This window comes from Amyelois transitella, chromosome 15 (genome assembly GCF_032362555.1).
Source record: "Amyelois transitella isolate CPQ chromosome 15, ilAmyTran1.1, whole genome shotgun sequence".
NCBI classification, from domain to species: Eukaryota; Metazoa; Arthropoda; class Insecta; order Lepidoptera; family Pyralidae; genus Amyelois; species Amyelois transitella.
The window spans coordinates 6120271-6131557 of NC_083518.1; the positions used below are offsets into that span (position 1 = coordinate 6120271).

The window sequence follows — 11287 nt, forward strand, 5'->3', positions numbered from 1 at the left end:
AAATTTCGTTAAAGCCCCAGAGTTGGCGTTGGCAGTCGGTATTCCTTTAGTTATCGTTTTACTTACTTGTAGGTGGAGCGATGATACGGGCTCGACCGCTATCAAAGGGAAGATCTTCCGCCAGGCTAGGTGTGATGCCTGGGAAACCGCGGCTCCGGACGATGTAGAGACGGAGGTTGTAATTATGCTCCAATGAAAATGTGAAGTGAAATCTTTGTTTGCGCGATTTAGACTCTTCGCTACTATTGGCTGAGTGCGTCATTTTCTTCGCTATGATTGTCAGTCGGTGTGTGTCATTAGTGATGTCACTACATACTCAATAAAATATTTACATAATGACCCTAGTGGTTTAAATATTTAAAACGTTAAACTGGTGGAACAGAACAGACTTAACATATTCCAGTTCCAGTGGAAATTTTTACGCGTAAGAAATTCTTATACCTATTGGAACGTAACTAGGTACCTACCAATTTGTGATATGTAAAAAGATTTAAATTATGTTTTGGATGCCCCACAACACACATGCTTCTTTTATTATAGCACTTACCTATAGATATATAGAGCAGGATAACAGATAGCTCCAAAGCTTTATCATATATTTTTGTAACTACAAAATAATGATACATAAACCTACATACAAAACATGTATCGAAAAGTAAAAAAATGTAAATACTATAGGCATGTTCAGAAAGTAAGTGATGTATGGTATTCACCATGATATTATTTTTACCAACATACCTACACACAAACAAAAGAAACACGTCTTTGTTATATTTATATATATAAATTTAAGACCTTGTTCTACTCATGTCATGTTATGCAAATAAAAAATTGAATTTGAATTTATATATAAGTCTCAAATAAATATGTAATCTAACCTGAATTTTATAAGACTAAACGTGGCTTAAGCTCCCAAGTAGAAGGTATGTTGGTATGTATGTTTAACATGGATTACTTTTATTTAAAATCACTTGTGTAGGTACTTCTGTATCTACCATTTCTACTTGAAATACTATTTTTTTACTTGGCAACTTCATTATGCGGTAATTATTTTTATTTCCCAACGCCCAACACTGGGACGTCAGTCACGTCACGATAGTGGTAAGAAACGGGTGAGAACAAATACAACCAAACCGTTAACGTTAACTGGTTGATTAACGTTCATGATTATATATTAATTTCGGCAATGCGTTAACTTGCTACGAAAGTCAACTTACTTAAATGTTAATACCTATAATGACATGAAATTAAATGGAATATAATTAATTATAACAACACAACATACAAAACATGGTAAAAGGTCAGGTCAAGAGTACAGAGTACCCGAAACCGCCGAGCTTGCATTAAGAGAGTTATGAATGTGGAAGAAGCAAAAGAAGTATGCAGAAATCGTGGCAAGCGGAAAGATGTAGTCTCTGCTTACGGTGAGCAGAGACTAAGTAACTTACCCCTCCGGGAAAAAGGCGTGATTTTATGTGTTACAACATACAAGTAAAAAGAATATGTAAATATGCCAGCAGGCTAAGAGATTTATATTTTTTAAAAAGATGGTCAGAGTGGTGGGGATGCAACCGGAACTAAAGCTAGGAGGTTGAAGATGTACACACATGAACGATTAATAATTAAAATAGTTCGTTTTAACGGTCACACAATAGGTAGGCACATCCCTAGTCATTCCCCGTTCGTCTCTTCCCCGTCCTATCGGATATTGACAAAAGTCAAAAGTAAAATGGTTTTATAATTTGTACATTGCTTGCTTTCTTGCTGCGTCAAGTCAATCGGCCACTTATTTTCTTAGTGTTTTCTTTTTGGCAAATCAAAAAAGGATGTGTTGTTCACTAACATAAACAGCGATCTCCGCAGATTAAATTCCACGTACTGGTAGCTGTTGATTATACATTTTCTGTGTGCAAAAATTGATTATTTTATTTTGTTTAACCGTGGCTTATTTGGTACAATAATAGCTAGTTTTAATCACTTTTGGTGTGACGTTGCTCATATTTACAATAAAAACTGTGTCATAATGTGAAATGTGAAGTAGAATAAGCTTGTTGAGTTATGGATGAAAGCGCTAAGAACTCCCCTTGTAAGGTAAAATTTATCAACATAAATATTCTTAATCTTAACTAGTCATCTGTATTAGAAGTAATGTAATGCTTTATTAGAAATTACCATTCTTATATAATATCTATGGACTCTTATAACAGTGCCTTTAGATCAGGCAGTCATTGTCAGGTACTTATTATTATCCATTCTATAAAGCTATTTATTCAGTTTATTTGTTTTGAAGGGGAAGTAACAGTTCAAAAATAATAATTTTTCCTATTTATTGTAATTTAAATAAGTAACATATATCTTCTTTAACTGCACTCTGCTTTTCTTTTATAATTTGCTAACATTTTAGTAAATAGTTGTTTAACTTGTGCAGTATATAATAATTCATGAACATAAAGTGTTTTTTTTATTACCTGAGTATGTAAGTAATAATTTGATTTTTAAACAAATTAGGTTTGTGTCTTATTTAGTTATGCATTGTTTGTGTGTTTATTCTAAGGTTCCTATGTAGAAAATGGCCTAAGCATTAATGGGTCAAAAAGAGTTTCGAAAAATAAGTGTTTTGACATTGATTTGACACAGAAGCTGGCAAAAGTATTGATTTTTACTATAAGTACCTACCTTGTGATTATTTTTGTTTTGGTACACAAAACAAAGATTTATTGATTTACAATAGCGAAATATGAAAAATCAATAAAGCCATCTGAAATATGATAGGTATTTGAATGAACATGTTAGAATTTAAATAAAAGGAATAGGTATCTCTTATTTTATGGATTTTTTAAGGATAATATAATTAGTAGGAAACATTATGTTACATATCAGTGTACAGCTTTTACTCCATTAATGTTTTATATTTGATGGCCTCTGTTGCGAAGGCAGTAGTGCGCTTGCCTGCGAAACTGGAGGTCCTGTGTTCAAATCCTGGCCAGAGCATGATGAGAAACGAACATTTATCTATTTTAGTATTTATTTAGAAATATAGTTGAGTTAGTATCTTGCAACACAACTTACCTACTTACTTCAAGGCTTACTTAATCTGTGTAGTTTGTCCTTCTTATATATACTAGTGACCCAACCCGGGTTCGCACGGGTGCAAAATTATAAATGTTATTACACATAAAAACCTTCCTCTTGAATCACTCTACCTGTTACAAAAAACCGCATCAAAATCCGTTGTGTCATTTTAAAGATTTAAGCATACAGACAAACAGACTAAAATAGCGACTTTGTTTTATACAATGTAGTGATTCTTCTTATCAATGTAAATTTCAAAATTCTGATGAAAATTTGTTGAGTCTCTTTAATTATTTAGAAAAAATTTCAAACATTTCTAAATATTCAATATATTTCTGGCATCCACTGTACACAAGATAAGTTTACATAATCATAACCACAGGCTTGTTAGTTTTCTTTTGGTCTTGCACATGTAGGTATGCAATGATGGTGCGGACGAGGCGCAGTTGCGGGCTGAAGTGGAGCACCTTCGCCAGCACCTTGCTGAGAGAGATGCACACATTCTAGCCCTAGAGGGTGAATTCATCAAGAGTACAACCAAAGCGAATAACTTTGAGGAACAGCTTAATACCTGGCGGGAAAAATACGAAAGGTAATTTAATATCTTACTATGTACTTTTGCATACATGCATTTATGATGTCTTTATCCCTTATTGGTTAAAGAGAACAACCCACAGTCTGGATTGAAAGACTACATTTAGCTGAGTTAAGTACTTATTCCCTTTTCGTATTTCAGTTTGCGAAATATTGTATGTAAGTGACACATAATATGATTATAAAAACCTGTTACTTTGTACTATTTGAAATCCGTTTGTAGAAGAATATGCCTTACATATATAGTCTATCATGGAATCAGAACATATGTACTAAATTATTTTAAAAAATTCACTGGATTAGCCATGTCAAGATAATAGACATGTTACCATTACCTTTACCATTTATAAAATTTGTGTTGATTATTTTAGTATTAAGTACAAGGATTGTTTTATGCTAAAGGAATAAAGATTTGATATTATGCAATATAATTAAGTGTATTATATAACTGTTTTTAAAAATTCCAGATTGTATGATTCACACAAGAGGGTGCAGAAATTAAACCAAGTTCTGGAAGAGAAGTTGTTGCAAATGGTTGACAAGATGAAAGGAGAGAAGAGCCAGTTGACCAAAGATATTGCCACACTCTCTGTAAGGCTAGCCGAGTCCAAACACAATTACAGCATGCTGCAGAAGGAAAATGTATGAATTAATTTATTTGTTTTGCCTATTAGGACATAATTTTAAGACTTTATATATATATTTCTTTTCATGAACCCAAGTTACCAGTTATGCACAAATATTTTGTTTGCAGGAAAGATACAAGAATGATATGAATCTAGCAATCCAGCTCCTTCAATGCAAACCAGATAATTTTGTATCCCAGAAACTTGATAACGTAAGTTAAACATGTTGATTCAAATGCAGATAGTTCTTAGCTTAGATGCTGAGATTGTTGATCAATTTGTTTTCTTTACAGCTCTCAGTCGACACGCAGGCGAGGGTCTCGCAATACGTCATGTCAAAAACTTCAAAGCCATCAAGTTCATCTCAATCTAAAAATGGCAACGAAAATGACACTTTCGATGCGAGTGAGTATGAATTCAATATTTCAGCTTCTCTTATGTCTAAAATTCTCGAGGACAGCATTCAAGACACGGTGACTAAGCATTGTGATACGTGTACTTGTTCTAAATCACAGAATAAGCCCTTCTGCTATAATGAAAGTTATTATTCTGTAGCAACACAAACATTCCTCAGTGGAGAAATGAAAAATTCCCTATGTTTAAGTTGCAATGGAGAGATTAAATCAATGAACTCCAACTTGAGCATTAGAAGTGGCTCTCCCCATGGAATTAAACTTCTGAATGAAAAGACGCCTTTTGGCTTGACTGGGCCTTTGTATATAGTACCACAGCATGTTCCTGAAATTCAAAAAGATAACCACGATAGCGTGAGTTTGAAAAGCATTTCTGATAAAATAAAACCTAATCATGTGATTCACAATCACAACATCGTTGAAAATATAACAATGGAGTCAAAATTGCCACTGGAAACGGTCTCATCTAACATAGAGGAAGCAAAACAAATGAATAAGAATACAAGCGTTAATATGGAACCAGCTGTACACCATAAACTTTGTGATCGCACCAAATCATTGTCTAGTAAGAAAAGTAGCATTCATAGTGTAGGAAATGAAGATTTTCTAGTTAAGGATACATTAACTTCTAAAGAACATAATATTAAAAATGATAATCAGATTATGGATAACAGAAGCGGAAGAAAAAATTCTCAGAGTTCAATGGGTGCTATAAGTAGAACATCATCCTTAGCAAAGTCTACAGTAAGTACTCACAAATCTAACACACAAATTGGGCCTGGCCCAAGGTTTTGTCATTTACGTATGCAAGCAGGTTCTAAAAATATTCTTCTTGATAACGCCGAGCCGGATTTGCCTCCAGTTTTATACAGACGTCAAAGCAAATGTAATGAAAACTCTATTTTCAAAGATCTTGCAGACGATTTAGATCATTTTATTGACAATGACAAAAATGAAGAAGATATGAAAATAAATAATAACGTAGTTATAGAGAGTACTCTTATCGACGTCCATGTTGATAGTAATAATAAAGATACACAGTTGACAGACCAAAAGACAGGCATCAATCCAGTGCTATTGAATGTTTCCTCGTCGCCACTCCAGCCACTTAAAACGCATACTTTTTCAAATAGTTCGGAACACAATAACAATAATTCCCGAAGTATTGGAAGTCAGCAAAATAATGTAGAGGTTGACAATTTATTAAACGATTTTACTCCTGAGGTCACTAACGTTCAGAATAACAACACCCAATCGGTATCGGTCGATTGCCATGTCAAACATGAAGCTGTAACACCCGTAGAAAACAATGGCGTCAAAATATTTAATTTCGATCGGTATGAACAAAACAAAATAGGAAGTCAATTTAATAGACCCTTGAGAAAAATTGATATGTCACAGTTGCACTCTATCGAAAACACCAAAATATCTAAAGATAGACCTCCTCAGACCGATGGATCAAAACTTGAGAAAAAGGTTATTCCATCTCTCAAAGCGGCACTTCCAGCAGTTGTAAATGTTTATCCTAATTTGACACAAACCCACCTCAAAGTAAATGAGCACAAAAAGGTATTCACGAATGAGCAAAGTACTAGTTCACTTTCGAGTGATGACAGCGCAGCTATGCTGCAAAAACAACAGTTGCTAAGAGTGGCAGAGTGGGTCGAAAAGAATCTTGAGCAGCAAAATAGTTACAGCGATCCTTTAGAAGATGAGGTGAGCTTCAATAACAGATCAGTACGAAGGGATAGCAAAGTATGTAGACTGACAGAAACGCTTAACGAATTGGCTTTGAATATGCCGCATCCAGTCAGTAAATATTCTAAATCTTACTCCAGAGAGGGGCGTACATGGCCCCATGTAAACAACAAAACCAGCGCACAAACTGAAGAAAAACCTAAGAAGCATGTGCCGAATACAATTATAACTAGTAATGTAGTTAAGGAGACTATATTTCCCGTTGAGAGCGGCGAAGCGACGGTTACTGAGAATAAACCAAATATGAACAAAGTCAATAATATTGAGGAGTTTGACGTTGGTAAGGAGTTGAGAGAAGCGCTGAAGTCTACCGGGGACAAAGAGATAACTGCGGAAGATTTAGCGCGGATGGAGTATAATGTTAAGAAGTTCTTGTTGAGTGGGCCGCACTGGGCGAACCCGGGCTCGGTGGGCAGGAGTCGGCGCACCAGCAGCAAAACTGAGACTGATGTTTAATTCCATTTTAGGTAGAAGCTACATTCCATGTTTTTCAAATATTGTGTTCTAATTTTGTAGACATACCCGAGCTTTTTGCTAAATTACCTAGCTTTTATATTTATAGTCTAAAATGTTATTGTCTGTAAATGATATTAATTTCGGGTTTATATATGTGTGCAACTTGGTTATTATTTTCTGCTCAATTATAGTTGGTACGCTATACAAAATTAATATCAATTTACATTTTGTATTTTCAGCAGAAAATGTACTTTGTCTATTAAAGACAATCCTTGTTTTTACGAATTAAACAAATGCTAGTCTTATATGCAACTAATCTATGTTATCCTTAATGTGGTAAATATCAATATGTAATTAATAATATTTGATGTGATCGTGTTACTTAGATAAAGGAACCCAAATATGGCTACTATTTTTGGGAATTTTAATAATTGAGAAGCACATACAGTATTGTCCTAGAATTACACACCATTTCATAGTAGCGCGATAAATATTTTATGAAGAATATCACTTGTTTACTTTCCTACTATGAAATGGGTAGGAGCTACAAAGATGTCTGTTTCCAGTAGATCAGTGTTAGCTATGTGTTTAAGGTACGGATATTTGTCAAAATCAAGGCTGCCCTTAGCTAGTATGTCGTAGATTAGATTCAAGTCTATGTGAATGTTGCAGCTAATTGGTTTAATCAGCTGATTCTTTAAAAATAACATTCAATTTATTACGAAATCGATTTGATAAAAGTGCTATATCCGGCACCATCGTCATTATTGCATTAATTGGCTGATTTGATCAGTTAACTTTAATATAGATACAGACAAATAATTCTTACGACATGTTCGTGATTTTGAGCACAGAATATAGTCGAGGATACTGTAATGATTTTGTAAAATTCATTTTCAAAACAAAATTTGCATCGTTTCCTGCAAAAAAAATATTTGTTTGTTGATAACTCTCGAGTTGAAAAATTATTTTACCAGTTGTATGTTTTATAACATTCCTGATTTTTTAAATTCGTATGAATTATTTGACTGAAAGGCATTTAACGTATTTTAAGTATTTAGAATGCTTTTGAATTGTGATAACGCAGACTATGGGATGTTATAATAAATATCATGTTTATAGCGCAGATTTGTGAGTTTTCGCAACTATACGAATATTCTGTAGGGTTACTGGATAAAGTCTGATAGGATAGTATTATTATTTTTTCTAATTCTCTCGTTATCCGAGTTTCTTTTAATTTGTGATATTGCAATTAAATAGTGTGTGGTATGAGAATCAAGTAAAATAAGGAAATAGCGTTTTATTCATACATATTTTAAAATTACAATCTTCGTGAATAGTTTAATTATTTTCCTCGGGGGCTTTAATTTGAATGAATCATAACTAGATTAATGTCTTGTCGAAATATTTAATTAACCGTTTATTTATTTACGGCAGACAATTTTCTTATAGCTCAGTTAAAACTTTCTGGATTACATTAGTAAACACAAAGTACCTAATGCGTTTTATTTTGGTAATTCACCGAATAGAAAAGACAACGAAAATAACTAAATACATACGACACATGCTTATACCAGTAATCCTACGGTATATAATTATAATGATAATCATTGTAAACTGATAAATTCATAGTCCAAATGTATGCCGTCGATCTAAATGTTATTAATAGAGACTTAAAAATACAATATATCTATATATTTCACTTCACAACGCCTCCGCTTCCACTTGTACAACTATTTATACAAAATATATCTAATATTGAAGTGTGTCTTTTGTGCATATTTTCAGATATATGTAATTGGATGAATGGGATATATTTTTGAAAGATTCGCTACGATTGGCGTATACTGTAGCTAGGGTAAATTAAATATTTGTAGCCTCCGTGCCGGCCAGTACGTGTGACGGTGTAAATAGCCGTATTGAATTATGCGCGGTTTATTTTTTAAAAGTATTATTGTACCGTGAATCTGGAACAACGGATTTGGACCTGACCTGAACCCCGAACTGGAGTACTTTTCCAGGATTGCGAATTGGAACTATTTGAAAGTCGTGGGATTTTGCAGCTTCTGGGTGATTTGTATTGTCTCATTTCTCCGATGTTATAGGGTTTCTACCATAGATTCCGAGAAAAAATAAAACAAGACCAAATTGGTATATTTTGGTGAATATTATATCGCAATATATAGTTTTTATTATAATGTGACATTTCTGTTGTCAATATTATTACGATTTCTATGGTTACATACATAAATATATATAATCACGTCTTTATCCCTTGCGGGGTAGACGAAGCCAATAGTCTTGAAAAGACTGATATGCCACGCTCAGCTGAGTTCTATGGTTTCTATTCATTTTTCTACAAAAATATTCTGTTTTCAGGTTATGGGTATAAAGTTGGTGGGTTTTACACAAGTTACAATTTTACATTGTTTAGTTTAGCTCATAAGATTCAGTATCGATCCTATTATCCCAAAATTTTCATTGTTCCGGGTTCACAAAAACTGTGTTCTGTAATACCGTTACATGTAAATAGTATTGGCTGGTCGGTGAAATAGCGTATTGTATTGAGCACAATTTTAGCGTCGTTTTGATGTTAGTTATCATCAGACTAAGAAATGCAAAACAATGAATCAATAAGCAAGCATTCCATACTATTGTTTCAGAGAATCACGTAGTTTGACCACGGAAAATGATTTAAAGGTTTTAATTTTTAATGGTTGTTTCTTTTTTTGCGTAAGATTAGAAAATGAATTATCCATTGTTTTATTTTAATCCAATTTTCCATTAAATTACAAAAAAAAATGCAATTCAAGGTTTCATTTATTCATTGCAAAAATAGCTATACATTATAGTTATTATTTTCTAATTATGTTGACGATTTTATAAGTTGTTTTTCAACATTAAGTATAACTTATTTCTCCAAATCCTAAGATTTATGTTATTGTTGTTTATGTTGTTATATTTTTGTTTTTATTTTTTTGTTAACTACCTACTGTAATTTCGTTTGAACTATCGCCAATGATATTATTATATTAATCGAACACAATTTATCTTAAAAATGTTTGAATTAGTTAGAGCAATTACTTTGGTTAAAAATCATGACGATTTTGATTAAATATTTTTCCAAAATGAATAAGTTCATAATTTAGAAAACACATTATGGTCATTCTTAGTCGCTATGGCTGATCTCACAGAGAAATAGCTTCCGCATAAGATGTAATAATTTGTCATTTATTATTATTAAAAGTATGATGAATCACTCCAGTGTTTATTTGAAATCCCTTTTAAATTACATCGATATCATTATTATTGTATATAATACCTATATCATAGAAATATTAATAATACTTATATCTCATAATTCCGATTTCTGTATAAACGAATTTTTTCTTGACAAGTAATGAAAACGTTAACTACATAGGTCAGTAAGGTTCGTAGTTCAGGCACATACATAGCATTCATAGAAATGGAAAAATGTGCAATTTAAATCAGCAAATTGGCAGCCTTCTGGAGTTTGTCCCGACACGGCTCGCCCGGAATGGATAGAATCTCAGGGTCCGCCTGTGACCGAGGTCAAGTAGTTTGCAAGATTGACGCGTCGTGGGCGTCACGTGCAAACAAACTGAATGAAAGCACAATGAAATAATGACCTTATTATTACATTAAACATTAAATCCAAAGACAAAATGTCTCCTCTTATCTCGCTCATAAAGCGGGTTCAGTTTGCAGGTTCAAATGGCGCACTTTGATAGGTTCAAATATGTTTCGCGCTATACAAAAATAGACTGCGCAGATAATTACATTGATGTAACTTATAAAAGTAGTTACTGTACATCGCTGTTTTAAAAAACTGTAATATAATCACATTTAATTCAGCAGCTAGGTTCGGGTCGTACTCATTAAGTCCGCCTATTGTACTTTACAAATTGTAATTGTTACAATAAAGAATAAATAAATACTCGTATATGAAATACTTACACTACTATTAGTAGGTACTGGAGATATATTATCCAATCTGTTTCATTGAAAAACAATTTGTGTAGGTACTTCGAGCAGTTGGAGGTAGCAAGCGCGACGATGCGTGTAATAGCTTATCTCACTAACAAGGGGAAGGGCTTATCGCCCATCGAAATGACAGTGATGTCCTTCGCATTTCCAAAATCGCACTTCTATTGTTATGCGACCTTGTACCTCGCCCATTGTTACGTCCAAATTACGTCGACTCCTCAGCTTAATTTCACCTTGGATGACTTACAATTAACACGTTATCGTGTACCGACCTAAATATCACATATAGGTAACATTGTATGGCATCGTTGTTTGTTCCCAATTTTCGTAACAGGTATTACACATTTAGCTGATTTAATT

At 33.4% G+C, this 11287-nt stretch overlaps 1 protein-coding gene across 1 annotated transcript; it reads left to right on the plus strand.

Annotated features, from left to right (window-relative positions):
* Nucleotides 1-1666: 1666 nt before the first annotated feature.
* On the plus strand, nucleotides 1667-10178 carry LOC106138374 (myb-like protein I). Its single transcript, XM_013339507.2, has 5 exons — nucleotides 1667-2091; nucleotides 3489-3664; nucleotides 4134-4308; nucleotides 4421-4504; nucleotides 4586-10178. Exons 1-5 carry the CDS (start codon nucleotides 2059-2061, stop codon nucleotides 6917-6919), a joined length of 2802 nt encoding a protein of 933 aa, XP_013194961.2. The 5' UTR covers nucleotides 1667-2058; the 3' UTR covers nucleotides 6920-10178.
* The last annotated feature ends 1109 nt before the right edge of the window (nucleotides 10179-11287 follow it).

What these genes read in the sequence shown, in the direction of transcription:
- LOC106138374 (XM_013339507.2), top strand. Translation starts at nt 2,059, where the DNA reads ATGGATGAAAGCGCTAAGAACTCCCCTTGTAAG. An exon ending in CTAAGAACTCCCCTTGTAAG is followed by an intron (nt 2,092 to 3,488) that starts GTAAAATTTATC and finishes TTGCACATGTAG; the next exon opens with GTATGCAATGATGGTGCGGA. An exon ending in GCATGCTGCAGAAGGAAAAT is followed by an intron (nt 4,309 to 4,420) that starts GTATGAATTAAT and finishes TTTTGTTTGCAG; the next exon opens with GAAAGATACAAGAATGATAT.